We start from the raw sequence: 27,444 nt of genomic DNA, 5'->3' as shown, positions 1-27,444 counted from the left end.
TATTACAATCCTTAATCCTGGCAAGGATCCTTATAGCTGTGACTTGTATCGCCCGCTTTCCATGATTAATATCAACAACAAAATGTTGGCTAAGATGATTGCGGCGCTGCTACAGCCACTGCTCCCGAAGCTGGTGCTGCCAGATCAGTCTGGGTTTGTGCCCGGCCAGTCCACGTCACAATCTGCGTACGTTCTTTGCGGTGGCCAGCTCTATGGGGGTTGCAGATGATGCAGTAGCGGTGTTCTTAGATGCTTCCAAGGCCTATGACTCGCTTGCTTGGGAGTATATGTTTGCGTTGCTTGCCAGGGTTGGGCTGAGCACGCTCTTTGTGAAGCTGATCAGATTGCTGTATTCGGCGCCCACCGCTTGTCTGCGCCTCAATGGGAATATTTCTGACCCTTTTCCGGTACCTCCAGGAACCCGCCAGGGTTGCCCTTTGTCCCCACTCCTTTTTGCTGTGGCCATTGAGCCTCTTGCGGCGCGGCTGCGACATCATGGTGAAGTGGGTCTGCCGTTCCGGCAGCGGCCTATTTTAATTTCTATGTATGCTGACGATATTGCACTATACGTGCGCGGGCCGCGGAAGAATCTGGATGTTTTGTTAGACCAAATTGTGCGCTTTGGTACCTTTTCCGGGATTGCGATCAATTAGTCTGTGGTGATGCCTTTGGTGGCGGAATTCCTTTCCCGGTATCAAATTGGTTGGGCGAGTGGACCTGTGCGCTACTTGGGGATTTGGCTGAGCTGCGATGTGGAGACTCTTTGGTCGGCTAATTATGGTAAAGCACTTATGTGGTTGGAGGATAGAGTTGAGGCGTGGCGCTCATTGCCGCTTTCGCTCATTGGGTGTATTGCTATTGCCAAAATGGTGGTCTTGCCTAAATTTTTGTATTTATTTGTTAACCTCCCTCTTCTCCTTTCGGTTACCTTTATGCGGCGTCTTCGCTCTGCCTTAATACGCCTTGTCTGGGCTGGCCGGCAGCCCCGAATTGCTTGGGAGAAGCGTACGCTTCCTTTTGAGCTGGGTGGCCTGGCTGCCCCGGATCAGGAGTTATACTATCTTTGTGCTCAGGCTCATTTTGCGCACTATTGGCTGCGTCCGGTCCGATATTTACTGCATCTCGCGCCTGAGACTGACGCAGTGTGGCTGGATGGTAACCCTTCCAGGCCCAGGGCGCGTGGCGCTGACACTGTTGTACCCCACGCCTGTTTGGACTTCGTTGATGCGCCGCTCTGGGGTAGGCGTGCCCTTTGCCCCCTCGTTGCCGGTTCTCTCGGTCACGGATGCTGAGATGTTTCAAGATGGGAAGCTGCGTGGCTTTCTTCATGATTCGAACCTAGCTGCATTGGGGGACTGGTTTGTGGATGGCCGTCTGATTTCTCCAGGGGAGGTGCTTGGGGGCGGTGATGTTACCGCTTTGCAGCGGTTGTATGCTCTGCAAATCTGAGCCATGCTGCAAGCTCGCTTCTCTGGGTCTTCTGAGACTATTGGTGTGTCAGGCTTTGGAGGTGCTGTGTCGAGGGCTGATTACTAAATTGTACAATTGTATGCAGGATCAGCGCAGTTGTGTTGCGGGGTTAGCTAGGACTCGTTCGGAGGCGGATCTCTGTGTGATTATATCAGAGGAGGAGTGGCGGAGATGTTGTGCACATATGAGAGCTCTGTCCCCCAATTATAAGTTGTGTCTGATCCACTTCAACTTCCTGCATCGCCTCTACTACACCCTGAGGCCTCTGTACAATGGGTCTTCGCGCATATGCGAATTGTAAACGGTGTCATGCCCCTGATGCCGGATTCCTCCACCTCGCGTGGGAGTGTGCCGAGGTCCACGCTTTTTGGATGGAGGGGATGACTGGTTTGGCAATTCCCCTGTCACCTCGCTTGGCGCTGCTTGGTTGTGTGGATGAGGTGCGGCAGACCTAAAGGAGGCTGGTGGGACTACTTTTCCTCCTGGCTAAGCGTAGGGTTGCTATGTGTTGGGCCGGGGCCGGGCACCTCGAGGATCGGATTGGATGCGCAATGCTTCTTATTGCCAAGAGCAATTGATTATTTTTTGGGAGCTGGCTCTGGAGGGGTCTCGACCTCGGGACATATGGGCCCCCACTGCATAACTTTTTGGAATCTTTATAGTGCAGATGTGCATGCACTGTGTGTGTGACCATGCATCGAGTGGTTCTGGTCTCTGGTGCATTCTACTGTGCTGTGCTTATAATTTGTAGCAGCTTGGACGTAGCACAACACTGCGCCCTACCTTCTGCCCGCCCCTTCTCTCTCTTTTCTCTGTCTGTTTCGTGTTCGTTCCTAGCCCTATGAATGCCAAGTTTCTTTCTAACGCTCCTGGTTTATGGTATTTACGTCTACATTGCTATGGTCAGGGATACTTTAGTTGCTTGGAACTTATTGATGATGTGCATCGGTCGGCATCCTTTGGGTGCTTCGTCGTCAAGGATTGGGGTCCTATATATAGACTGGAACGTTGTTATACTGGCAAGGATTTTTCTGTTCATTGGGCTTGTCTACGGTTGGTTTTATTTTATGTTTCATATAATATTCAATAAATACATTTTTTTTAAAAGTGATGCGTGACTACAGTGGTATTGCGTGAGCTCTGCAGGTCTCCTAGATAAGCCTTGGCTGCTCAGCCACCTCTAGAGAGCCTGGCTTCTAGACACTGCCTACACTACACTAATAGGGGATACCTGGACCTGGTATAAGGTGTAAGTACCTTTGGAACCCACCACACACCAGGTCAGCTTCCTACACCCTTTATCTCTGCCTTTTGAATTTTCTCTCTGAAGAAGGCTTGAAAATAGACTCTGAATGAGGTGTTTTGGGTCTGTGGTCACTGGTATAAAGTGGAGGTTTTGGGAGAAGTGGTCTTGGAACTTCCATTATAGGAGGAGCTGCGAAAGGAGCCACAATGGGAAGGGGTCTGAAGGGCACCAACTGCTTTAGCTGTTTTACTGTCCTTCTTAATTGTTTCTAATAAGGTATTTACCTGTAGGTTAAAAATATGTCCCCCATCGAAAGGCAGATTAAGTAGGTTTTGCTGGAGTTTCGGTTTGAACCCAGAGGCACAAAGCCATGTATGCATACATAAAAGGACACTACAATTAACACCCCGCAGCAGTACCACAGCATAAAGGGCACCGCTTATGGTGGTGTTTGAGATCTTCTTCCCTTCAAAGACTATCTCATAGCCTCTCTTCTTGCGCTCATCTGGAGACATTGGTGGAGTTCCACCATTTTGTCCCAATGGGCCGTGTCATATCGAGAAAGCAGCCCAATAGAATTGTTAGTACGTCAATGAATGGCTGATTGTGCAGCTACCCTCTTGTCTACATAATTTATCCTTTTACTCGCCTTATCTGGTGGATGGCCATCACCAGTGCTCTGAGAGTTGGCCCTTCGTGCAGTAGCCATCTCTAGTGAGTCAAGTGGATGCTGGTCCCTGATAGTGGGTCAGTTAGGGAGGCCCTTTATTTCTTATCCGTCCTTGGTGTAATGACCGTAGCTCGAACTGGGTCGTAGAAGATGTCTAGTGTGTGACAGAGCATACCTTTGAGGATGGGGAGGTACTGAGCAGAAAAGCTGCGTGGAGCACAGAATTTCAAAAAGGAAATCCTCCTTTAAGGGCCCACTATAACAATGAGGTTGTGGAAGGAAGTGGTATCATCAGGAGGGGAGAGTTTGGCAGGATATAGGTCAGACTCTGTATCTGCTGGTGGGTCAGTATTGAAGGTATCTCAAGGAACATCCTGTGGTGGGATGTCAAAAATATCCCCATGGCCCTGTCTCCCAATATCTGAATGATGTGACTCTTGAGGTGTGTATGATACAGGGTCAGCTGACAAAGCAGAAGGTGAAGGTGAGGGTGAGTTTTGTGGAGCAGAAAGGACAAGTGGAGTAGTGAAAGGCAAAGGGCGTCTAGTCTTGTCCATTCTCTTACGCTGTTTTGTTGGAGGTGGAATGCCCACAGCTTCTTCAAAGCATAGCTGCTGTTTAGCTGGTTGAGCAGCCGATCCAGGAGGGAGGGTAATGATTCAGTCTGTATGTGAATGGATCATTAGTAGTTTCTGGCGGCTGTCGATTTCTTCTTGTAGTTTATGTAGAATCAGTTCAACATTCCCGATCCGTGGCTGAACTTGCTGCTGGGTGCCAAAGGTGTTGGCTCCGATGTCAACGTTCTCGGCTCCAATGGCGTTTTGTGTTTAGATGCTGAAATTCTCAGCTTCGAAGGTCAGCTCACCTCTGAGGCGGGTGAGGGTGGTGCCAAAATAGTCAGCCTGAATATTTTCTTCAGAGCAGAGCTGAGGCTGGGCGTTACGTGAGAAGTTGTTGGTCGGTGCCGATCAAGGCCTGAAGGCAGTGGTGGCCCAGTACTCTTCTCTGGTACTCTAGAGTGACAGTTTGGCCCTTTGAGAAGGGTTGCTCTTCATGGGGTCTTGTGGGATGGGTGGGCTAGGGTGGTCAGGGGGAGGGGAGTGTTGTGGAGAGATACAGAACTCATGGCTGGCTGTGTTGGTGGAAGATCCTGGATTACCAGATCAGAGTTGAAGCGGTCATTGGGGGTGAAGGTCCCTTTCTCTGCGGCCAAAGCTTGAGCATCATGTTCCCCTTTGACAACCCTGGTGCCGAAACGGTCCGATGTATCGTCTCTACTCCTCTGTGATAGTGCGAGTCGTCTAACCCAACAGTCGCAGAGTTTTCTTTGAACAGAAGTCTAGTTGTGCTCAGAGGAGACACAGATTGCAGACCTGATGGAGATCGGCCCGAGGGTATTTTACGGGACTCTGAGGATAATAACAGACTGGTATCCATTCCATCACTGTGTCAACATGATGAGGATGATATGCCCAAGGATATCGCCCCAAGGACTGGAGAAGGCCCACGTGAGCCTGAGATCGATGGAAAACAACCTGGGCTATTCAGGAGTCAAATCGAATGGAAAAGAAATAGAAACACGATCGATGATAATACCAACGGGGTTAGGAACCATGTAAACCAAGGAGTGCACCACGACAGTGTCAAACCGGAGCACACATCCAAACCAGATGGCAGAAGAAAACATTTTAATAATGGAGTCGATGACCATGCGCATTACAAACAATAGAAGGAAGTCTCAATGCCTCATGATTCGAAAGACTTCCTTGGAAGAAAAACAATTTGCACACATCTGAGTCCAAAACCAGATGACTGGACTATGCAAAGCAGGTGTGACAGCAGCCGCACATGCCTCAAACACAGTTTCTTATACTGTGGAACAGAGCTTAGCTTCTCGCTCCTTGACGGACTTTGGATGCATCAGGAAGCATTTGTGTAAGGATTTTGAGTCATGCTCGCAGCAGAAGAACCAAGACAGATGTTATGCAGGTACCCAACAGACATCTGCTTGCAAAACAGGATGCATGACTTAGATCCAATAGTTTTCATGAATTGGAGGGGGGGGGGGCAGTTAACATGTGACATCCTGGCAAAAAGTAAAAACATTCTGTGAAATATTTCAAAAGTGTTTGAAAAACTGAAGGTGCGGTCTTCCAGAGGCACACAGGAGGTTGCAGAAACAGAGGTACTCATGTCAAAGCACAGAACTCGCATCTATATGTGTCTCCATGTAGACACGTTGGGCAGTGGGATGGGTGCTACCTGCTAGCTTGCAGGAGCTACTGAAACAATTTAATGATCTAGTTTGGCATCTCAAAAAATTCACAGGGTTAGGAATCTGTGGTTAAAAGTATCCATTAGCATGCTGCATTGTCACATTTTCGTATCTATTCTGTAAATGCCATGCTGCTAGTACTTTTAACCAACAACTATTAAGTACTCTTCAGATTTGCTACTGCTCTCCTGCTTTATCAACTCCCAAGAAAGCTTTCAGACATATTCTTAATAATTAATTTCACTTGCTTATGGAGAAGATCTGACCTGACCTCATTAGCCCAATCAAATGAGCCTGAGGTTTGCACTCTACTCACTAAATCTTTAAAATAATTGCTTAAATACACCCAGATAAGAATATTCCTTGCTCTATTAAATTAAGAATAAATAAATAAAAAATGTTAGCCTTTACACTAACTTATTCAAAGACACTTCTCACATCTGCTTCAATAACTGAAATCTATATCCTATCCTAGGTTTACAGCAATATGATCCAGATGCTAGACTCACAATTGACCTCCAAGAAGATTCACACTGAGAGACCTTCACCTAACTAACCTTCAAAGTCTCCCTGCCTTCAAAAATGCCTCTGATAATCACTGCATCAAGAAGAACCGCAATAAAAGTCATAGTTGGGTCAAATCCCCTCTACTAAGGGACATGTTTCCATCCATCCCTCACACAACCAGACAGCTCCTTCCCCTGCAAAGGGCTCATACCAAAGACACTGATTAAATTAACTTTGTCACACTGGTTCAATATTCAATTAGCAGAGTATTGGAAATTATATATCAAGAGATATTAACACTTTACAAAAAAACATGGTGATACTGGGTATTTCATTCTATCATCACTAAGCTCTAACAAATCAACCAGCTCATTAGACCTAATATAGGCACAGTTTTCAGAACAATCTAAAATGTGTTTAAGGAGGGTCTCACTGTACGCAGGAAACAGAGGGTCTCACTGTACTCAGGAAACAGAGGGTTTGACTGGGCATGGAAGCGCCAATCCACAGGTACTCAAATAAATGTTAAACGTTGCATACTTTTGTCACCAAGAGTTCTTAACACAGGGTAGGGCATATGGTCAAATACTGGAGACCGATTTTAACATTTAGGAGCTGCATAACAGAGTGGAAAGAATTAAGAGCAAATGTATGTAAGGAGTGAAGCTGGCAAGTGTCTCACCTTCACGGAATCTTGTTCTTCATCTGACTGTTCATACATGTCCTCGCCCAGGAAGTTCCACGGAGACTTGGTGCTCTGGGCGGCATAAAGCTGCCAGCGCCACAGAGAAAGCGGGCAGAAGGAGATGCGGAAGGGCAGCTTTTCCAGTGTATCGTTGATGGGGAAGTAATCCTTCTGCAGGTTCCAGTAATCATTGAAATAGACGATGGGGTAATAATCGCCACTCACTGCATCAAACTTCACATCTGGAATCCAGGGGGGAATGGTCAAGAAAGGATTGACAAGTAAGACAACAAAGTACCCCATGGAATAGGGAGAGAAGAAACAGAAAAAGTAACCGCATTGGCTGTACTGAGCAGCACACATGATTACACTAACTGCACAGACACACCATTTGCAAAGATCAGGGACATTATACTGCTGTAAGTGTTCACAGGTGGCATTAGACTAAAGGAGACACCTTGGTTGGGTAGCTAGTGAGGACAGACACCTTTACACTACTCCACTGGAAAACTGTGACTCAATGTAAGATTAAATAAAAATGACCCAGTAGCATGGTCTAATGTCAATGTACCAGGCAGGTAAGACTTAATTCACCTTAGACAGAAGGCACCCTAACCATTTAGAAACGGGCAGACAGCAAACATATGAAACATGCAGGTTAAATAGAGGTCATAAACTTGTCTGTCACAAAACTATTTAAGGCACCAGACTTAAATGAGATTCCGCATCAGTGTAAACAGCACAAATATCAATGTGCTGGTACCATGGAGCCTGATGTAAACCTTGGTAGAGCTGGCCTATGTTTCTCTTTAGTTTAACTGCTTCTGCAACTTTCCCAGTTACATGCTTGACGTTTTCTACAGATATTGATGCCAGAATACTATTGTTTTGAATACCTTTTTTATTAACCTTTGAGGCTTGACAATCAATTTATTTTAATGAACCTTTGAGCTCTGTGTGCTAGGTGGAATTTAAACTGGTCACATTACACAAACTTGAGAGATGCCAAGCTGCAAAAATCATGGTAATGCATTAGTAGCATTTTTAACGACCACTGTCCTTTTAAATACCCCCCTCAATAAGAATATCAGCAGTCGGACTAAAGGTACAGAAAAAAGGTTACCAAAGAAAAACATTACATACCTGTAATCATCGCTCTGCAGCTCGTTTCTCGTGTAGAATTAGCTGCCATGAAACTCCTGTCATCCAGTGTTTGCTCTGGGAATTGTAATTTTTTCCCCCTCAAGGTTATTGCTCAATATCATGTATCACAAGAATGTTTCTTCCCTATTTCACTGTGAAGCTTATTGGGATACGAACTCCAGAGTAGCCTTTTACCCTAGCATATCGTGTATCTCTGTGGCCATGAATGTGCGTATGTCACTAGATAACCTAGTCGTCCACCAACTGGGAAGATGGATGGGTCCAATATGAAAACTGCACTGCTATTTAACAATCTCCATTTCCAGAAATGTAACTGTTGATTCACATGCTTTGCATTAACTGAAAAGTAGGGCCCCTTGCCATCATTAAAGTAGCGTTGGGCACGGTGTGAAAGAGGATTCTATTAACAAAAACACTGTGTCACATTAAGCTCTTTCTCTAGCCTTAATGGAAAATGTTACTTAACCAGTAGACATATGTTTGTGGCATGTAGCGGTGTAGATCAACATGCTTTGCATTATCCTGCCATCTAGTGTTGGGTCCGGAGTGATACAAGTTGTTTATCTTCGAAGAAGTTCTTTTTCGAGTCACAGGATCAAGTGACTCCTCCCTCTCGGTGATACTGCACATGGGTATTGAGTCCTTTGTTACATTGTTTTCCCGCAGGCAGGTGAAGAAGAGGAATGAGAAGAAAGTATAGAGAAAGATGTCCATGCAATTGTATTTACATAAGTACACAATATATACAAATATAAAGCAACAGCAATGGCAACAGGCATCCGGGGAGGAGGGTGGGCGCATGTGAATCTACAGCCGTGCATGCCCTGAACAGATGTCTACAGGGTAAGTAACATTTTCCGTTCTAAGGCATGTGTGGCTATAGATGCACATGCTTTGCATAGACTGTAAAACAGTCCCTACAAAAAGCGATGGCTAGCCTGTGGGAGTTGGAGTTGTCTGGGAAAGTGGTCTTATGGCAGCTTGTCCTACATTTGCTTGTTGTTGAGCTTGCATATCCACACAATATTTTGTGAACGTGTGTGGTGTAGTTCGAGTATCTGCTCTATGTCAGCTAAAAGAATGATTCCCAAAAATGCCATTGTAGCACCTTTTTCCTAGTGGAATCTGACCTAGAAGTTTGTGGCAATTGTCTTTTTGCCTTAACATAACACATTTGTACACATTTAAAAATCCATCTAGCTATGCTATTCTTGGAGATTGGATTGCCCTTGAAAGCCAATGCAAGAGTTAAATAAAGTTGTTTTGTTTTGCTAAATTCTTTTGTTCTGTCAACATAGCACAGGAGTGCTCTCTTCCATCTAAAGTGTGGAATGCCCTCTCTGCTACTGAATCAGGTTTTGGGAAGTAAACTGGCAAATAAATAGTCTGATTTATATGAAATTGAGATACCACTTTTGGTAGGAAATGTGTATTTGTGCGAAGGACCACCTTATCTTTATGTATTTGAAAGAAAGGTTCTTCTACAGTTAGTGCCTGGCGCTCACTTACATATCGAAGTGATGTGATTCCAACCAGAAAAGCTGCCTTCCATGAAAGGAATTGAATAGGACATGAATGCAGTGGTTCACATGCAGGGCTCAGGAGTCTAGTGAGAACAATGTTAAGATTCAATGATGAAACAGGGTGACGTCTAGGTGAAATTACCCGTTTAAGTCCTTCTTTTGAAAGTTTTAATTACAGGGATTCTGAACAATGAGCTATGTTCCCTGTTTTGTAAATATGCAGCTATAGCTGCAAGATGTAATCTGGTTGAAGTGTAAGCTAATTTGCTGCAAATGTAGCAAGTTACAAATAATTTCCTGGAAAGATGGGTTAATTGGATCAATGTGTTTGGACTGGCAGTAGCAAACAAAACGCTTCCATTTTATAGCATAGCATGCACTGGTAGTAAGTTTGTGTGCTGCCTTTATAATTTCCATACATTCAGAAGGTAATTTGAAATAACCAAATTCTAGGACTTCAGGAGCCATATCAACAAGTTGAGTGATCTAAGGTTTGGATGCCAGATCTGTCCATGGTCCTAAGTGAGAAGATCTGGCATGTTGGGAAGCTACTTGTGAGGAACTTGCAAGAGGTCTTGAAGTGTTGTGAAGCAAGGTTGACGTACCCATGTGGGTGCTACTAGTATCACAGTTAGTGATGTCTGTCTGAGTTTGCGAACCACAATTGGAATGAGTGGGAGAGGTGATATCCCCAACCAGTTCATCCATAGAGCATTGCCCTTGGGGAGAATGTGAGGATACCTGGACTCGAAGTTTGGGCATTTTGCCTTTTCTGCTGTGGCATAAAGATAGATCTATTTGAGGATTTCCCCACTTTTGAAAGTATATTTAAAGGGCTTGTGGGTAGAGTTCCCATTCGTGGACTTGTTGATGCATCCTGATGAGCACAACTGCAAACTTGTTATTCGTCCCTGGAAGATACTCTGCCAGTAGGTCAATGTGGTGGTGATGAGCCCATTTCCATAATGTTTGTTCCAGTTGTGATAGCTGGAACGACAGTGCCGGAGGTCCAAAATGGGTCCGAGTGATCCATCCTGTTTTGGAATGAGGAAGTATAGTGAGTATACTCCTGCATCGTGATATTGGGATGGAATCTGTTCTATCACCCCTTTCAGGAGAGGAGACTGTCCCTCCTTTTTGAGAAGTGCAAGGTATTCTTGAGATAACCTGTGAGTGCGAGGAGGGATGTTGGGAGGTGTGGGAGTAAGCTCCAGACAATAAACATGTTGGATAATGGAGAGGAGACATTTGTCCAATGTTATGTCTGCCCATTGTGGGTAGCAGTACGGAAGATGTCCCCCAACTGGTGATATTATCGTGCTAAATAAGGTAGTCAATGTTTTGCTGTGGGAGCTGAATCCGGGAGCTAAGTTTTTTTCCTCTGCCTCTGAAATTATTTCCGTTGAATGTACCGCTTAAGGACCATCTGACGTAAGAGTCTGAGGCTTGTTTATTTTGGGAGGTGGAGGGGTCCGATGTTGTAGAGGATTTGTAACCCCTTCTAAACACTGGGTGACAAAAAAATCCCCTTTGTGCTTGGGACTGGAAATCCCCCATGGCTTTTGCAGTGTCTGTCTTTTTTTTTTTTTTTTTTCTAATGTAGAGTCAACTTGGGGTCCAAAAAGATGTCCTCCGTCAAAAGGCATTTTTAATACAGCTTGCTGCACCTCCGGCTTAAATCCAGAGCATCTAAGACATGTATGCCTTCTTATCAGCGCACTGGCATTTATGCCTCTTGCTGCTGTGTCTGCAGCATCTAATGCACAAAGAATAGAGTTATTCGCAATTGTCTGACCCTCTTGAAAAATGTGCTGTCTATGCTTATGATGCTCCTATGGGAAATATTGAAGAAGATCCTCCATTTCATCCCAGTGGGCCCTATCGTACCTAGAAAGTGAGGATTGCGAATTGGCAAAAAGCCAATAATTTGCAGCTTGTGCAGCCACTCTCTTGCCTACAGCGTCAAGCTTTTTTACTCCCTTTGTCTGACAGAGGAGTCTCCAGTGGCCTGGCTATTAGCATTAGCCCTTATTATGGCAGTTGTGGCCCTATTGAGTCCGGTGGCACTTGTGATAAAGTGGGTTTGAGGGTGCAGGTTTATATTTTTTGTGTACCCTAGGTGTTATGATTCTAGAGCAGACAGGCTCTTGAAAAATATCATCCGCACAGCACCTCATTCCAGAAAGCATAGGGAGATATTGGGTGTCTCTAATGAGTGCTGCTAAGTGTGTCAAATAAGAAATCCTCTTTAATGGGTTCTTTATGTATTGGTACATTATGGCATGCAGCTGCCCTAGCAATAACTTGTTGGTAGCTGGTGGTATCTTCTGGAGGGCAAGGCCTAGCAGGATACAGATCTGGGTCAGTGTTAATGACTGGCTCTGGATCATAAGAACCCCAGGGGGCTGGATCCTGAAATGTATCCCCCCTGAGTAGTGTTCTTGAACTATGCTTGAACCCTGAATTTTCCTCAAATAGAGAAGCAGGAGAGTGAGAAGAAGAGATAGATGGAGGTGGAGTAGGGGGAAGAGGAGGAGAAGGCTCAGTTGAGGAGGAAAACTTTTCTGTGTATCTTTTTTTGGAGGTGGGGAGGTGTCCAATGCCTCCTGAAAAGTTAGTTTCCTTCTAAAATTCACAGATAGTGAAGCTACAATGCGCCCTGTGAATTCCTGAATGTATAGTCTCCACTGTTTAGCGTCCATAGTTTCAAGTATAGGCTGAATAGGTTTGGTCGTGGAGGAATAATGTTCTGAGTCCAAAAGTCCTGAAGTTGCAGTGTCTTTATGTCTCTGAACCAATGTTAGGTTGATGACCTTTTTTCCATCCTTAACTCGGTTCCGTAGTCTCTAGCATCGACTCTTGGCTCAAGGCAGGTGTAGTCGGTGCCAAAACCTGAAGTGGATGAGGTCGATGCCGAAGCCGCCTACATCAATTTCGGTGCCAAACCGGTAGACGGGGAGCTGAACCTATTTTTCTAGACTGACCATGGCTTGCTTGCAGTGGTCATCCAGTGACCTCAACAGCAAATTAATTCCGGGTTTTTGGGTGAGGAGGTGGTGGCTCCAGTGCTCATGGTCTGTGCCGATATTAATGCTTGGCTCTCTATGTCAGACTGGATGTCGGAATCCGAATCTTGGATGGAGAAGGCTTTTTCTTCTTGTGGCTGTTCTTGTCCATGTTCTTTCCTAAAAATACATGGGTAGCCTTCTGGAGATCTGCAGGTCATATCTAACCTTCGAGCTCATCGGTCCGAAAAGTATTGTTCGATCGAAACGATTGACACCCCTCAAAAGTGGCCTCTTGATGATCCGGTGAGAGGCACAGGTTACACAGCCGATGGTGATAGGTGTATGGTTACTTTGAGTGGCACAGAGGACAGAATTGAAATGGTGTCTGTTTCATCAGGATTACCTTCTTTTTGATACCACAAGTATAAAGGCTCAAAGGCCGACTGGGCCTGCCCCCAAAGGCCATATGATTGATTTTTCATACTCAAGACCTGTTTTTTCAATGTGTGAAGAGAAACCGCGATCAATACTGTTAAATATAGAGAAAAGACAGAGTAAGTCTCCGACCGGAGCAAGTCGAAGAAGGAGAAAAAGATCACACGTCTGAACCAGACGGCGAAGAGAAATTTTTTTTACAAGGGACTCTGTGCCCATGCGCAGTATTCCCGAGAGGAAGGAGTCATTCGATCCTGTAACTTGAAAAATAACTTCTTCGAAGAAAAACAATTTGCAACACTCCAGAACCAACACCAGAAGGCAAGATAATTTAAAGGACTGGCATCTAACTCAGGTCTGAGCTCCAAAAAGCACAGAATTGGAGAAGAAAATAAGTTACTTACCTGTAACTGTAGTTCTCCGAGATTGGTTTCCTTCACACATCAACTTACTTTAACCATTCCCCATTGTCAAAGTGGGAGGCCCACAGTGCCATAGAAAGCAGTAGTCAATGACATACCTAGCAGTTAATGCTAAAAAAAACTTCACTTAAATAGCTTATTCTCATCATTTAATAAGATCCAAAGTTCAGCCAATCAGGCGACGGCACCCTCTAGAACACTCAGGCTTCAAACCCTCAGCTTTTCTAGCAGACTTGGGAAATAAAAACCCAGATAATAAGTGGAGCATTTAAGGGGTGGAGGGTGGCTTGCATGTGAATCTATGAAAAATACCACTAATGGAGAGCTGCAGTTACAGGTAAGTAACTTATTTTCTTCTCCAGTGTTGGATCTTTCAGATTCACATGCTTGATTCAGAATAAGCAGTTAAGACACTTTTTAATCAGAGTATAGCAAATAACGGGAAATAAATTTATACATGGCTCACATTATTGAAAAAGATGGTGCAACACTACTTGTCCCACAGCCGCATCACTCGGAGAAATCCAGACAATAATGCTGTATGAAGATGCACCTGCTGGTCCGTGTTGCCGCTCAACATATTTAATTAATTGGCACACCGTCAAAGACAGTTGTTGTAGTAGATTCAGCCCTGGCAGAATGAGCTTTGACTTTACTCTTTAACAGCTACTGGCTTGTCTGTGACACAACTGAACAGCTGGTGCGATTAATCTGGCTATGCTTTGGAAACTGGGAAGCCCTTACAAGGGTTTCCATAAGCGACAAATAACTGATCTGCTTTCTGAAATTGTAGAGTTCTGTGCAAGTAGAACTGGATACATCTTTTAACGTCCAATGTATGTAAGGGAAATGTTACTAACCAAGTAAGCATTTGTTTGTGGAATGTAGTGCTGTAGATTCACATGCTTTGCATACTCTTGGATATGGAGGTGGCACTGCTGAGCATTCACCATCTCCAAAATGGGTTCCACAAGGCAAGGTGGAGCTGAAAACTGGTTAGAGTCTTTTTGCTCAGATGTTTTCAGTTCTGTGGTTTTCAGCACTGAAGTTTTTGCTCAGTGCGATTTGGTTGGCACTGAAGCGGAGGTGGTAGCTGTTTGTTTGGAGCCAAAGTACCTGGAGTCGAAGTTCGGACCGAGATGGCAACGATGTCTCAGATCGAGGTGCTGGACGTTATAGATGTTTTTGTCTTGGCTATTGTCGGAGCCGAGCCAGAGAATGGGGCAGCTGAAACAGATTTTTCGGACCCAGCCATGAGCAAGAGCTTTCTAATAGTCTTCGGTTGGGCAGGAGGGGCCGCTGTACTCACATGTTGAGCAGATGTCACCTCGTGACTTTCAATATCCGACTGCACGTCAGAGTTGAAGACCTGGATCAAAAAGACCTCCTCTTATTTCAGCTCCTCCTGGGCGTGTTCCTCCCAACAGATGTCCGGGGTGTCATCCAAAGTCTTGTACACCATCTCCAACCAACAAGCTCTTCTGTTGCGAAGGGTCTTCTTTGACCAGAAGGATTTAAAGGTGTCGCAGGTAGCTCCCTGGTGATCGGGGTAGAGGCACAAGTTACAACCAGATGTTGGTTAGTGTGGGGAAATTTTGCGTGGCACTGAGGACAGAAAAGAAACATTGTCCATTCCAACAGCTCAGCATAATTGTCAGTGATGCAGGCCCGAAGTGGGAGAGGATACCCCAGAAAGTGGGCAGTCGGTGCCCGGACAGACAAGTGAAGACTAACGCGAAGATGGAAAATACGCGATCAAGAAACAATACTGTTGATAAAGAGAAGACAAAGATTTAGAACAGGAGCGAGTCAAAATACAGAGCGAAGATACACACGTCTAAACCAGATGGTGAAGACAAAATAATATAACAAGAGTCGATGTCCATTCCATGCGCAGAATCACCCAGAAGGAGTCCCTCAATCCTGTGATTCGAAAACGCTTCGAACAAGAAAAATAACTTGCAACACTAGGCGGCAGGAGTATGCAAAGCATGTATATCTACAGCCACACATGACACTAAACAGATTTTTCTGCAATAGTAGGGGGATTAGCAAAGAATGTTCTTAGTACTATGGGTTCATTTAAATTGTTAAATTTAGGACTGGCATTTAGCACCACAATATCTTGTTTTGATTGCATGAATGGCTCAATAATTGTGAATGCTTGAATATCACTGACCCTTCTTGCTGACATGAATGCTAAGAGTGCTGTTTTCCAAGTTATGAATTTTAGGTCTGTTTTGGGGATGGGATTAAATGGGGCTTTAGTTAGTTGCTCCAGCACTATCGTAAGGTGCCAAGAAGGAGGAGGTTTCTATACAGGACGAAACTCTTTGAAAAGGCTGTTGAAAAATTGCTTGATCACTCTGCTAGACCATAGCAAAGGTAATTTATCCTACCTCCTAAATCGTGGGATTGCTGCCAGGTGTCCTTTAATAGAAGAGTGAGCTAAGCAAAACTTTGCTAAGTGGAACAGAAACAGGAGAAGTTACGCTGGTGGTGGTGAAATAGGAGGAACATTAGCTTCCTGACACCATAAACAGAAACGCTTAAATTGAAGTTTGTATGTTTTATTAGCAGTAGCAGCTCTGCCCTTTGAGAGAATCTCTTTAAATCCTGGAGGAATAGTCAAGCTTGCAAACTTACTGAGTTTAGAAACTAGGCTGGATGAAGTACCATCCTTAGTAACATTGGTATGGGCTTCAAATGAATGTGGTTCTGAACTTAACAGGAGTTCTGTGAGCCAGAGTTGCCTGGGCCATCTGGGAGAAATTAGGCTCACTCAACAAGGTTCACTCTTCAGTTTCCTGAGGAACCTCGGAATCAAGGGGATCGAGGGGGAAAGCACACGCAAAACATTCCTGACCACCTGATCGAAAACATATTCCCCACAACCCCTCCGGTGGGTACCAGCTTGCAATCGAGAATGTCATCCAGAATCTACTTTTGAGCTCCTATTCATGACCACTGGCGTCTTCTGCTCAATGTGTCTGCTAGGACATTGGCTGCTCCCGGCACATGTTCTGCCTTGAGTGCTATTTGATGCTGTAGAGTCCATTTCCAAATGCCCTCTGCTAGCCATGATAGGGCTGATGACCTTGTACTGCCTTGTTTGTTTATATAATGCATGCTGGTAGTGCTGTCCATGTGAATTAGCACTAATGACTTTGCTATCCAGGGACGAAATGAGAGTAGGTCAAATGCTATGGCTCTGAGGTCCAGGAAGTTTATGTGCATTTTCTTCTGAAGGTTGTTTCACTTTCTGGTGGGGGGTGTGGATAACTGCCAAATATGGTGGCAGCATAATTGCAGAGCTCCCGGCCTGGACATCTACTAATACTAAGACTCCTGGACCTGTATCCGACTATCCTATAGCCTCCTGATGATGTCTTTGGAGACCACAGACTACTCCCTCTGGGTGTGGAGCAGCAGCGAGCACTTAGAAGAGGAAAGCCAGACCAACCTGGGGGTGCAGCCTGCGAACGGGATGCAGGCACGGGAAGGCCAGCCGCTCTGTGCTGTGTGGCTGGCTGACCTCCGGGGACCCTGTCCGACCAGAGTCCTGACCCTAATTGAGCACGAGGTGCCCAAGGAAGTGGAGGAACTCCCTGGACCTTGGGAAGCAGAAGCGAGGGAGGAATGTTAGGATTGTGGGTCTGGTTGCACACAAGGGTGGCGCCAGAGGACATGTTAGCTCTGTTTGTGGCGGAAAGAGCACGCAGGGTGCCAACAAGAAGACAAACCCTGGGTGCACTGCCCCAAGTGATTGTGGCCCACATTCTGAACTTTAAGGACAGGGATCTCTGTGGACCTCTGTGCTACCAGAGAAAGGTTGTCCATTTTGTTTAATACTTGGAACTCTACCTTCCTAGACTATACTCTCGCAGTACAGCATAAAAGGACCTCATCCCAAGTAGTCAAGCATGGACGCATTGTCTCACCGCCGCCCTCATGTTCCGGCAAGGCTCAAGCTATTATACTAGCAGAAACCCCACTTCTTTGATACGTTCCCGGAAGATCAGGGACAGTGCACACAATGGCATCAGCACCATGATGTTCACAACAGCAGAAGCAAAGAAGGGAGGCTCGACAAAAAGAGGTGCTTAATCCCCTCTTCGCAACAAGCCCTAGAGGGTCAAAAAGATGTCCTGATTTCAACAGCCTCTTTCCGATCCAACTGACCTGTTGTCAAGCCCCAGCTGTCCCCCTGAACAGCACTTCTGAAACGGGGGCAGCTCCGCATTGGTCCACACGATTACTCCAGAGAACTCGATTTAGTGGGCTAAACTTTTTGTAATCACTGTTACTCTTGTGGACTTTCCATAGCTCTACAAGATGTTTGTTTGACTCTAAGACTACACCCCAATCATTCATATGCTTACAACAATATGCAAAAATCCCTCCCCTCTCCACCCTGGGGGATTTAGCTGTTAGCCGCTGCTTGCAACAAGATGTCCCCCTTCCACTAGACAACTGCCTAATCTCAGATTATGAGCCACATGGAAAAGCACTCCACTATTCTCTTCCACAACCCACCTCATGCAATATGTCACTAGAGATGGTGTCTATTATATTGTAGACTTGATGCATTGCCAGATGGTACATTAAGATTCTGGTGCACTGACCTGGGAAGGTAGCAGTATCTTGCTATCACCCCCCCGTCACCTGCCATGCATAAGACCGCAATGCACCCTACTGACAACTGCATGCACTATTATGTTCAGTTATATTTTCCTTTACAGTTTTGATTGAACAAAATCTTGCGTTGGGTTTATATTATTGTTGTTGGAAATGAAACATCATCTCTACTTACTTATGTGCTGTTGAAGCCGAATTGCCTGTATATGCTTGTATTCTCTCAAACACTCATGGCTGTCGACAGAACATATCACATGCTAACTTGGAATGTCAGGGGCATGGGGTTAATACCAAAGCGATACAGGATCCTAGCTCAATTGCAATGCCGCGGAGCATAGGTGGTGTGCCTCCAAGAAGCACAACTTATAATCCGTAAAGGCCTTAAAATTAGTAAAAAATGGAAAGGCCAATTATCCCACACCTCCTACTCTGCATTTGTGCGAGGGACAGTGTTGGAAGCGGACTCTTAATGTGATCGATCAATAACTAGATATACTGTGTAAAGAGTCCAAAGGTTCCCTTATGGGTGGACAGGAGCTTGCTAGGCAATCCAAAAATGCTCTATTAGGGGTAGTGTGGTCAAGCAGCCTTAGGCTTAACAAAGAAGAGTGCAAGACATCTACAAATATAAACAATAGTCAATAAATGGAACGCATAACTCAAGAAGGGGATCCACACCAATTTATAAAAATAGCAATAGCAAGTATGTTTATACATGTTTAGGCATCAGAGAAAAATTGTTCAGGTAAGTACATTTTTAAATATAAATTATTTTCACTTTAAAATGTGGGCACTTAGCGCAATTTCTGAGTTCTGCAATGTTATCCTAGGGAAGAAAGAACAAGCTCTGCAAACAGTTATAGTACAGCGACTTACAAGACCAATCTCCAGGAGTTAAGGTGAGTGGTGTACACGGTTGTAGGAAGTTGGCTCTGTATGTACTATTTCAAAGTAAGAAATAGCATGCACAGAGTCCAAGTGTTCCCCTTAGAGGTAAGATAGTGGCAAAAAGAGATAATTCTAATGCTCTATTTTGTGGTAGTGTTAAGCATTTGTTGTACATACACACAGGCAATAAATGAGGAACACACACTCAGACAATTCCAGGCCAATAGGTTTTTTGTATAGAAAATGAAAATGTCACTTACCCAGTGTACATCTGTTCGTGGCATTAGTCGCTGCAGATTCACATGTTTGGCACAGTCCGCTGCCTGGTGTTGGGCTCGGAGTATTACAAGTTGTTTTTCTTCGAAGAAGTCTTTTTGGTCACGGGACCGAAGGACTCCTCCCTCTTTGGCTCCATTGCGCATGGGCGTCGACTCCATCTTAGATTGTTTTCCCCGCAGAGGGTGAGGATGGAGTTGTTTGGTATAAATAGTGCCCATGCAATGGAGTGAATATGTATGTATGATAAGAGTTTCTAATAATTATTTACAAATGTTCAGATGTTTAAGGTTCATGATCTACTTCTAAACGGCTACAGGCTTCCCGGGGAGGTGGGAGGGTACATGTGAATCTGCAGCGACTAATGCCACGAACAGATGTACACTGGGTAAGTGACATTTTCAGTTCGATGGCATATGTTGCTGCAGATACACATGTTTGGCATAGACTATAAAGCAGTTACCTCCCCTAAAAGCGGTGGTTTAGCCTGTAGGAGTTGAAGTAGTTTGGAATAATGTTCTTAGTACAGCTTGGCCCACTGTAGCTTGTTGTGCATTTAGTACGTCTACACAGTAGTGTTTAGTAAACGTATGAGGCGTAGACCAGGTTGCAGCCTTACATATTTCGCTCATAGGAATGTTTCCTAGAAAGGCCATTGTAGCACCTTTCTTTCTGGTTGAGTGTGCCTTTGGTGTAATAGGCAATTCTCTTTTGGCTTTAAGATAGCATGTTTGAATGCATCTGACTATCCATCTAGCAATGCCTTGTTTAGAGATTGGATTTCCTATGTGTGGTTTTTGAAAAGCTATGAACAGTTGTTTTGTTTTCCTGATTAGCTTTGTTCTGTCAATGTAATACATTAGTGCTCTTTTGATGTCTAATGTATGTAGTGCCCTTTCAGCCACAGAATTTGGTTGTGGGAAGAACACTGGCAATTCTACCGTTTGATTTAAATGGAATGGTGAGATTACTTTTGGCAGAAATTTTGGATTTGTTCTTAGAACTATTTTATTGTTGTGTATTTGAATAAATGGTTCTTGTATGGTAAATGCCTGTATTTCACTTACTCTTCTGAGGGATGTGATTGCAATGAGAAATGCGACCTTCCAGGTTAGATATTGCATTTCACAGGAATGCATGGGTTCGAAAGGGGGACCCATGAGTCTTGTTAAGACGATGTTAAGGTTCCATGAAGGAACTGGTGGTGTTCTTGGTGGTATAATTCTTTTTAGCCCTTCCATGAATGCTTTAATAACTGGTATTCTAAATAGAGACGATGAATGAGTAGTTTGTAGGTAAGCAGATATAGCTGCGAGGTGTATTTTTATAGATGAAAAAGCGAGATTTGCTTTTTGCAAATGTAGTAAGTATCCTACTATGTCTTTAGTAGAGGCATGTACTGGTTGTATTTGATTGGCATGGCAGTAGTAAACAAATCTTTTCCACTTAGATGCATAGCAGTGTCTAGTGGAAGGTTTTCTAGCTTGTTTTATGACCTCCATGCATTCTTGTGTGAGGTCCAAGTGTCCGAATTCTAGGATTTCAGGAGCCAAATTGCCAGATTCAATGATGCTGGGTTTGGATGTCTGATCTGTTGTTTGTGTTGTGTTAACAGATCTGGCCTGTTGGGTAGTTTGACATGCGGTACTAGTGAAAGGTCTAGTAGAGTTGTATACCAAGGTTGTCTTGCCCATGTGGGTGCTATCAGTATGAGTTTGAGTTGGTTTTGACTCAACTTGTTTACTAGATATGGAAGGAGAGGGAGAGGGGGAAAAGCGTACGCAAATATCCCTGACCAATTCATCCATAGAGCATTGCCTTGTGATTCGCGGTGTGGGTACCTGGATGCGAAGTTTTGGCATTTTGAGTTTTCTCTTGTTGCGAACAAATCTATCTGGGGTGTTCCCCAAATTTGAAAGTACTTGTTCAGAACTTGGGGGTGAATTTCCCATTCGTGGACTTGTTGGTGGTCTCGCGAAAGGTTGTCTGCTAGTTGGTTTTGTATTCCTGGAATAAATTGTGCTATTAGGCGAATGTTGTTGTGAATCGCCCACTGCCAAATTTTTTGTGTTAGGAGGCACAATTGTGTTGAGTGTGTTCCTCCTTGTTTGTTTAAATAATACATTGTTGTCATGTTGTCTGTTTTGACAAGAATGTATTTGTGTGTTATTATGGGTTGGAAGGCTTTTAACGCTAGAAATACTGCCAACAGTTCTAGGTAATTGATATGAAGTTTTGTTTCGTGTATATCCCATTGTCCTTGAATGCTGTGGTGATTGAGGTGTGCTCCCCACCCTGTCATGGAAGCATCTGTTGTTATAACGTATTGAGGCACTGGGTCCTGAAACGTCCGCCCTTTGTTTAAATTTTTGCTGTTCCACCATAGAAGCGAGAGGTATGCTTGGCGGTCTACCAACACCAGATTTTGAAGTTGACCCTGTGCCTGTGACCATTGTGATGCTAGACACTGTTGTAAGGGTCGCATGTGTAGTCTTGCGTTTGGGACAATGGCTATGCATGATGACATCATGCCTAGAAGTTTTAGCGCAAATTTTGCTTGTATCTTTTGGTTTGGAAACATAGCACTTATTAGCTTGTGAAATGCCTGCACTCTTTGTGGACTTGGAGTGGCAATTCCTTTTGATGTGTTGATGGTTGCTCCTAGATATTGTTGTGTTTGACACGGTTCTAGGTGTGATTTTGTGTAGTTGATGGAAAACCCCAGTTTGTGAAGGGTTTGTATGACAAAGGTGGTGTCGTTTGCGCATTTTTTTACTGTGTTGGTTTTGATTAGCCAGTCGTCTAGGTAAGGGAACACATGTATCTGTTGTCTCCTGATGTGTGCTGCTACTACTGCTAGACATTTTGTGAACACTCTTGGTGCAGTTGTTATTCCGAATGGCAACACCTTGAATTGGTAATGTATTCCTTTGAATACGAACCGTAGGTACTTTCTGTGAGAAGGGTGTATTGGTATATGAAAGTACGCATCCTTTAGGTCTAATGTGGTCATGTAATCTTGCTGTTTGAGCAGTGGAATGATGTCTTGTAGTGTGACCATGTGAAAATGGTCCGATATGATGTAGGTATTTAGTGTCCTGAGATCTAATATTGGTCTCAATGTTTCGTCTCTTTTTGGGATTAGAAAGTACAGGGAGTAAACTCCTGTGTTTTTTTGTTGTACTGGTACTAATTCTATTGCATCCTTTTGCAGTAGTGCTTGAACTTCTAGTCCTAAAAGTTCTAAATGATGTTGTGACATTTTGCGTGTTTTGGGGGGGATGTTTGGTGGGAAGTTGTGGAATTCTATGCAATAGCCATGTTGGATTATTGCTAATACCCAATTGTCTGTTGTAATCTGTTGCCAAGATTGGTAGAATTGGCTTAGTCTTCCCCCCACTGGTGTTGAGTGAAGGGGTTGCGTGACTTGAAAGTCACTGTTTAGGTGGAGGTGTTTTTGGAGTCTGGAATCTTCCCCTACTCCTTGGGAATTGACCCCCCCGATATCCCCTGAAACCACCCCTTTGGAAGGAACCCTGATATGGTGTGGTTCTTGATTGTTGGCTGGTGGTGTCTGTGGGTTGGCCACGAAACCCCCCTCTAAATGGAGTTTTTCTGAAAGAGCCTCTGCTCTGCGGGGAGTAGAGTGCGCCCATGGCTTTGGCCGTGTCTGTGTCCTTTTTAAGTTTTTCAATGGCTGTATCCACTTCCGAGCCAAACAGTTGTTTCTCGTTGAAGGGCATATTAAGGACAGCCTGCTGGATTTCAGGTTTGAAGCCTGAAGTGCGTAGCCAAGCGTGTCTCCTTATGGTGACAGCAGTGTTGACTGTTCTTGCTGCAGTATCGGCTGCGTCTAGTGAAGAGCGGATTTGATTGTTTGAGATCGTTTGTCCCTCTTCCACTATTTGCTGCGCCCTTTTTTGGTATTCCTGGGGAAGATGGTCTACGAGAAGTTGCATCTCGTCCCAGTGTGCGCGGTCATATCTGGCCAGCAGCGCTTGTGAATTTGCGATGCGCCACTGGTTGGCTGCCTGTGACGCCACTCTTTTCCCTGCCGCGTCAAATTTTCGGCTTTCTTTGTCCGGAGGTGGGGCGTCGCCAGATGTATGTGAATTTGCTCTTTTGCGAGCTGCCCCTACTACCACAGAGTCGGGTGGTAACTGCGAAGTAATAAACACTGGGTCTGTGGGTGGTGGTTTGTATTTCTTATCCACCCTTGGGGTGATGGCTCTTGATTTTACGGGCTCCTCAAAAATTTGTTTCGCGTGCCGTAACATCCCTGGTAGCATTGGGAGACATTGATATTGGCTATGTGTAGCCGAGAGGGTGTTAAATAAGAAATCATCCTCTATAGGATCGGAATGCAGTTGGACATTGTGGAAGTCTGCAGCCCTAGCCACCAGTTGCGAGTATGAGGTACTGTCCTCTGGCGGTGACGGCTTTGTGGGGTATGACTCGGGATCATTGTCCGGCACTGGGGTGTCATACAGGTCCCAGGCATCTTGATCCTGATCGTCATGACTTATGGTAGTTTGCGCTGGTGAGTGCATTTGTGGCGGTGTTTGTGCCGGCGATGCCTGTGGAGGAGAGGGCGGAGGCGTGACTTTTTTAACCACTTTGGCTTGTGGTTGTGTGTCATCCTTTGGAAGTCCAATCCTTCTTTTCCTCATGATTGGGGGAAGGGTTGATATCTTCCCTGTATCTTGCTGGATGCACAGTCTCTTTTGTGTGTAGTCCGATTCTACACTTTGGAGCTCTTGTCCAAATTTGTGCATTTGGCCACTTAGTCCTTGTTCCTCTGAGTAGGATGAAGGTGTGGTATTTTTCGGCGCCGAGAGAGAATCTTTTTTCGGTTTCGGCACCGACAGAATTTTTGTTCCTTTCGGCATGGATTCTCGGTGCCGATGTTTTTCGGTGCTGGTATCTTGTTTTTGTCTCTCGGAGCCGCTTTCTCGGCTCCGAGGTTGCTCCATGGCGGTCCCTCGACCGGAGTCGGGTGTCTTCGCTATGGGCGTGCCCTTTTTCGGCCCCTTCGACGGGTCGCCTGATTTATGGGTCGAGCCATGGCCTGTTGGCAGTGGCGTCCCCTGGGCTTTCGGTTTGTCGATGGATTTACTTTTCGACGTCTTACTCACAGTTTGTTGCTGTTGTTCGACGTCGGAGTCTCCGGATTCTGATTCCGGAACCGAGAATGTTTCCTCTTCGTCGTCGAAACGTTGTTTTGTCGACGTGGACGCCATTTGGTGACGCCTGGCTCTTCGGTCCCGGAGTGTTTTTCTGGACCGGAAGGCTCGACAGGCTTCACAGGTATCCTCCTTGTGCTCGGGGGACAAGCACAAGTTACAGACCAAGTGCTGATCTGTATAAGGATACTTACTGTGACATTTTGGGCAGAAACGAAACGGGGTCCGTTCCATCGGCTTCGATGTCGCACGCGGTCGGGCCGACCAGGCCCCGATGGGGGATCGAAACTGCCCCAAAGTCTTCCGATGATCGGTGTCGATGTACCTAACTATCCCGATACCGAACGGAACAATACCAACGCTTTCTTCCGAGATTCTGACTAACTTTCCGAACCGAAACACGGAGCGAAAAGGAATACGTCCGAACCCGACAGCGGAAAAAAACAATCTAAGATGGAGTCGACGCCCATGCGCAATGGAGCCAAAGAGGGAGGAGTCCTTCGGTCCCGTGACCAAAAAGACTTCTTCGAAGAAAAACAACTTGTAATACTCCGAGCCCAACACCAGGCAGCGGACTGTGCCAAACATGTGTATCTGCAGCAACATATGCCATCGAACATATAATTTCTTAGTTTATTTTAAGAACCACAGGTTCAAGATTTACAATCAATACTTTAAATGAAAGGTATTTCACTCGGGTATCTTAGGAACTTTGAATCAACAAAATAGCATGTACAGTTTTGGCAAAAATGGCAATTAGCTATTTTAAAACTAGACAGTGCAAATTTCAACAGTTCCTGGGGGAGATAAGTATTTGTTAGTTGTTGAGGTAAGTAAAGCACTTACAGGGTTCAAAGTTGGGTTCAGAGCAACCCCAAAGTTACCACACCAGCAGCTCAGGGCCGGTCAGGTGCAGAGGTCAAAGTGGTGCCCAAAACGCATAGGCTTCAATGGAGAAGGGGGTTCCCCGGTTCCAGTCTGCCAGCAGGTAAGTACCCACGTCTTCGGAGGGCAGACCAGGGGGGGTTTTGTAGGGCACCGGGGGGGGACACAAGTCAGCACAGAAAGTACACCCTCAGCGGTACAGGGGCAGCCGGGTGCAGTGTGCAAACAGGCATCGGGTTCGCCCTAGGTTTCAATGGGAGACCCAGGGGTCTCTTCAGCGATGCAGGCAGGCAAGTGGGGAGCTCCTCGGGGTAGCCACCACCTGGGCAAGGGAGAGGGCCACCTGGGGGTCGCTTCTGCACTGGAGGTCGGATCCTTCAGGTCCTGGGGGCTGCGGGTGCAGTGTCCTTACCAGGCGTCGGGTTCTTTGAAGCAGGCAGTCGCGGTCAGGGGGAGCCTTTGGATTCCCTCTGCAGGTGTCACTGTGGGGGCTCAGGGGGGTCAACTCTGGCTACTCACGGGGTCGCAGTTGCCGGGGAGTCCTCTCTGTAGTGTTTAACTCCGCAGGTCGAGCCGGGGGCGTCGGGTGCAGAGTGGAAAGTCTCATGCTTACGGCAGGAAACGTGCAGTCCTGTAAAAGATGTTTCTTTGTTGCAAGTTTCAGTCTTTGTGGAACAGGGCCGCTGTCCTCAGGAGTTCTTGGTCCTTTTAGATGCAGGGTAGTCATCTGAGGCTTCAGAGGTCGCTGGACCCTGGGGAAAGCGTAGCCGTTGCAGTTTTTCTTGAAGTGGGGAGACAGGCCGGTAGGGCTGGGGCCAAAGCAGTTGGTGTCTCCGTCTTCTCTGCAGGACTTCAGGTCAGCAGTCCTTCTTTGTCTTCAGGTTGCAGGAATATATCTTCCTCGGTTCTGGGAGCCCCTAAATACTCAATGTAGGGGTGTGTTTAGGTCTGGGGGTTAGTAGCCAATGGCTACTAGCCCTGAGGGTGGCTACACCCTCTTTGTGCCTCCTCCCTGAGGGGAGGGGGCACATCCCTAATCCTATTGGGGGAATCCTCCATCTGCAAGATGGAGGATTTCTAAAAGTCAGTCCCCTCAGCTCAGGACACCTTAGGGGTTGTCCTGACTGGCCAGTGGTGACTCCTTGTTTTTCTCATTTTCTCCTCCGGCCTTGCCGCCAAAAGTGGGGCTGTGGCCAGAGGGGGTGGGCATCTCCACTAGCTGGGATGCCCTGTGGCGCTGTAAAAAAGGGGGTGAGCCTTTGAGGCTCACCACCAGGTGTTACAGCTCCTGCAGGGGGAGGTGAGAAGCACCTCCACCCAGTACAGGCTTTGTGACCAGCCACAGAGTGACAAAGGCACTCTCCCCATGTGACCAGCAACATGTCTGGTGTGTGGCAAGCTGGTAAAACTAGTCAGCCCACACTGGAAGTCGGGTATGTTTTCAGGGGGCATCTCTAAGATGCCCTCTGGGTCTATTTCACAATAAAATGTACAGTGGCATCAGTGTGCATTTATTGTGCTGAGAAGTTTGATACCAAACTTCCCAATTTTCAGTGTAGCCATTATGGTGCTGTGGAGTTTGTGTATGACAGACTCCCAAACCATATACTCTTATGGCTACCCTGCACTTACAATGTCTAAGGTTTTGCTTAGACACTGTAGGGGCATAGTGCACATGCACCTATGCCCTCACCTATGGTAAAGTGCACCCTGCCTTAGGGCTGTAAGGCCTGTTAGAGGGGTGACGTATTTATGCCATGGGCAGTGTGAGGTTGGCATGGCACCCTGAGGGGAGTGCCATGTTGACTTAGTTATTTTCTCCCCACCAGCACCCACAAGCTGGCAAGGAGTGTGCCTGTGCTGAGTGAGGGGTCCCCAGGGTGGCATAAGACATGCTGCAGCCCTTAGAGAACTTCCCTGGCATCAGGGCCCTTGGTACCAGGGGTACCAGTTACAAGGGACTTACCTGGATGCCAGGGTGTGCCAATTGTGGAGACAGAGGTACAGTTTTAGGGAAAGAACACTGGTGCTGGGGCCTGGTTAGCAGGCCTCAGCACACTTTCAAATCATAACTTGGCATCAGCAAAGGCAAAAAGTCAGGGGGTTACCATGCCAAGGAGGCATTTCTCACAATGGTCCAAGGCAGCACCAGAAGTACACCACCAGCAG

At 45.8% G+C, this 27,444-nt stretch overlaps 1 protein-coding gene across 1 annotated transcript in view; it reads right to left on the bottom strand.

Moving 5' to 3' along the window:
* Positions 1 to 27,444, bottom strand: part of CLPTM1 (CLPTM1 regulator of GABA type A receptor forward trafficking) — a 326,345-nt gene that overhangs the window by 146,998 nt on the left and 151,903 nt on the right. Inside the window, exon 8 of the mRNA XM_069207717.1 lies at positions 6,851 to 7,095. Coding sequence (XP_069063818.1) covers positions 6,851 to 7,095 — 245 coding nt within the window. The remainder of the gene's footprint in view (positions 1 to 6,850; positions 7,096 to 27,444) is intronic.

This window comes from Pleurodeles waltl, chromosome 9, assembly GCF_031143425.1.
Source record: "Pleurodeles waltl isolate 20211129_DDA chromosome 9, aPleWal1.hap1.20221129, whole genome shotgun sequence".
In the NCBI taxonomy this organism is placed as follows: Eukaryota; Metazoa; Chordata; class Amphibia; order Caudata; family Salamandridae; genus Pleurodeles; species Pleurodeles waltl.
This window is presented reverse-complemented; position numbering and strand designations above follow the sequence as displayed.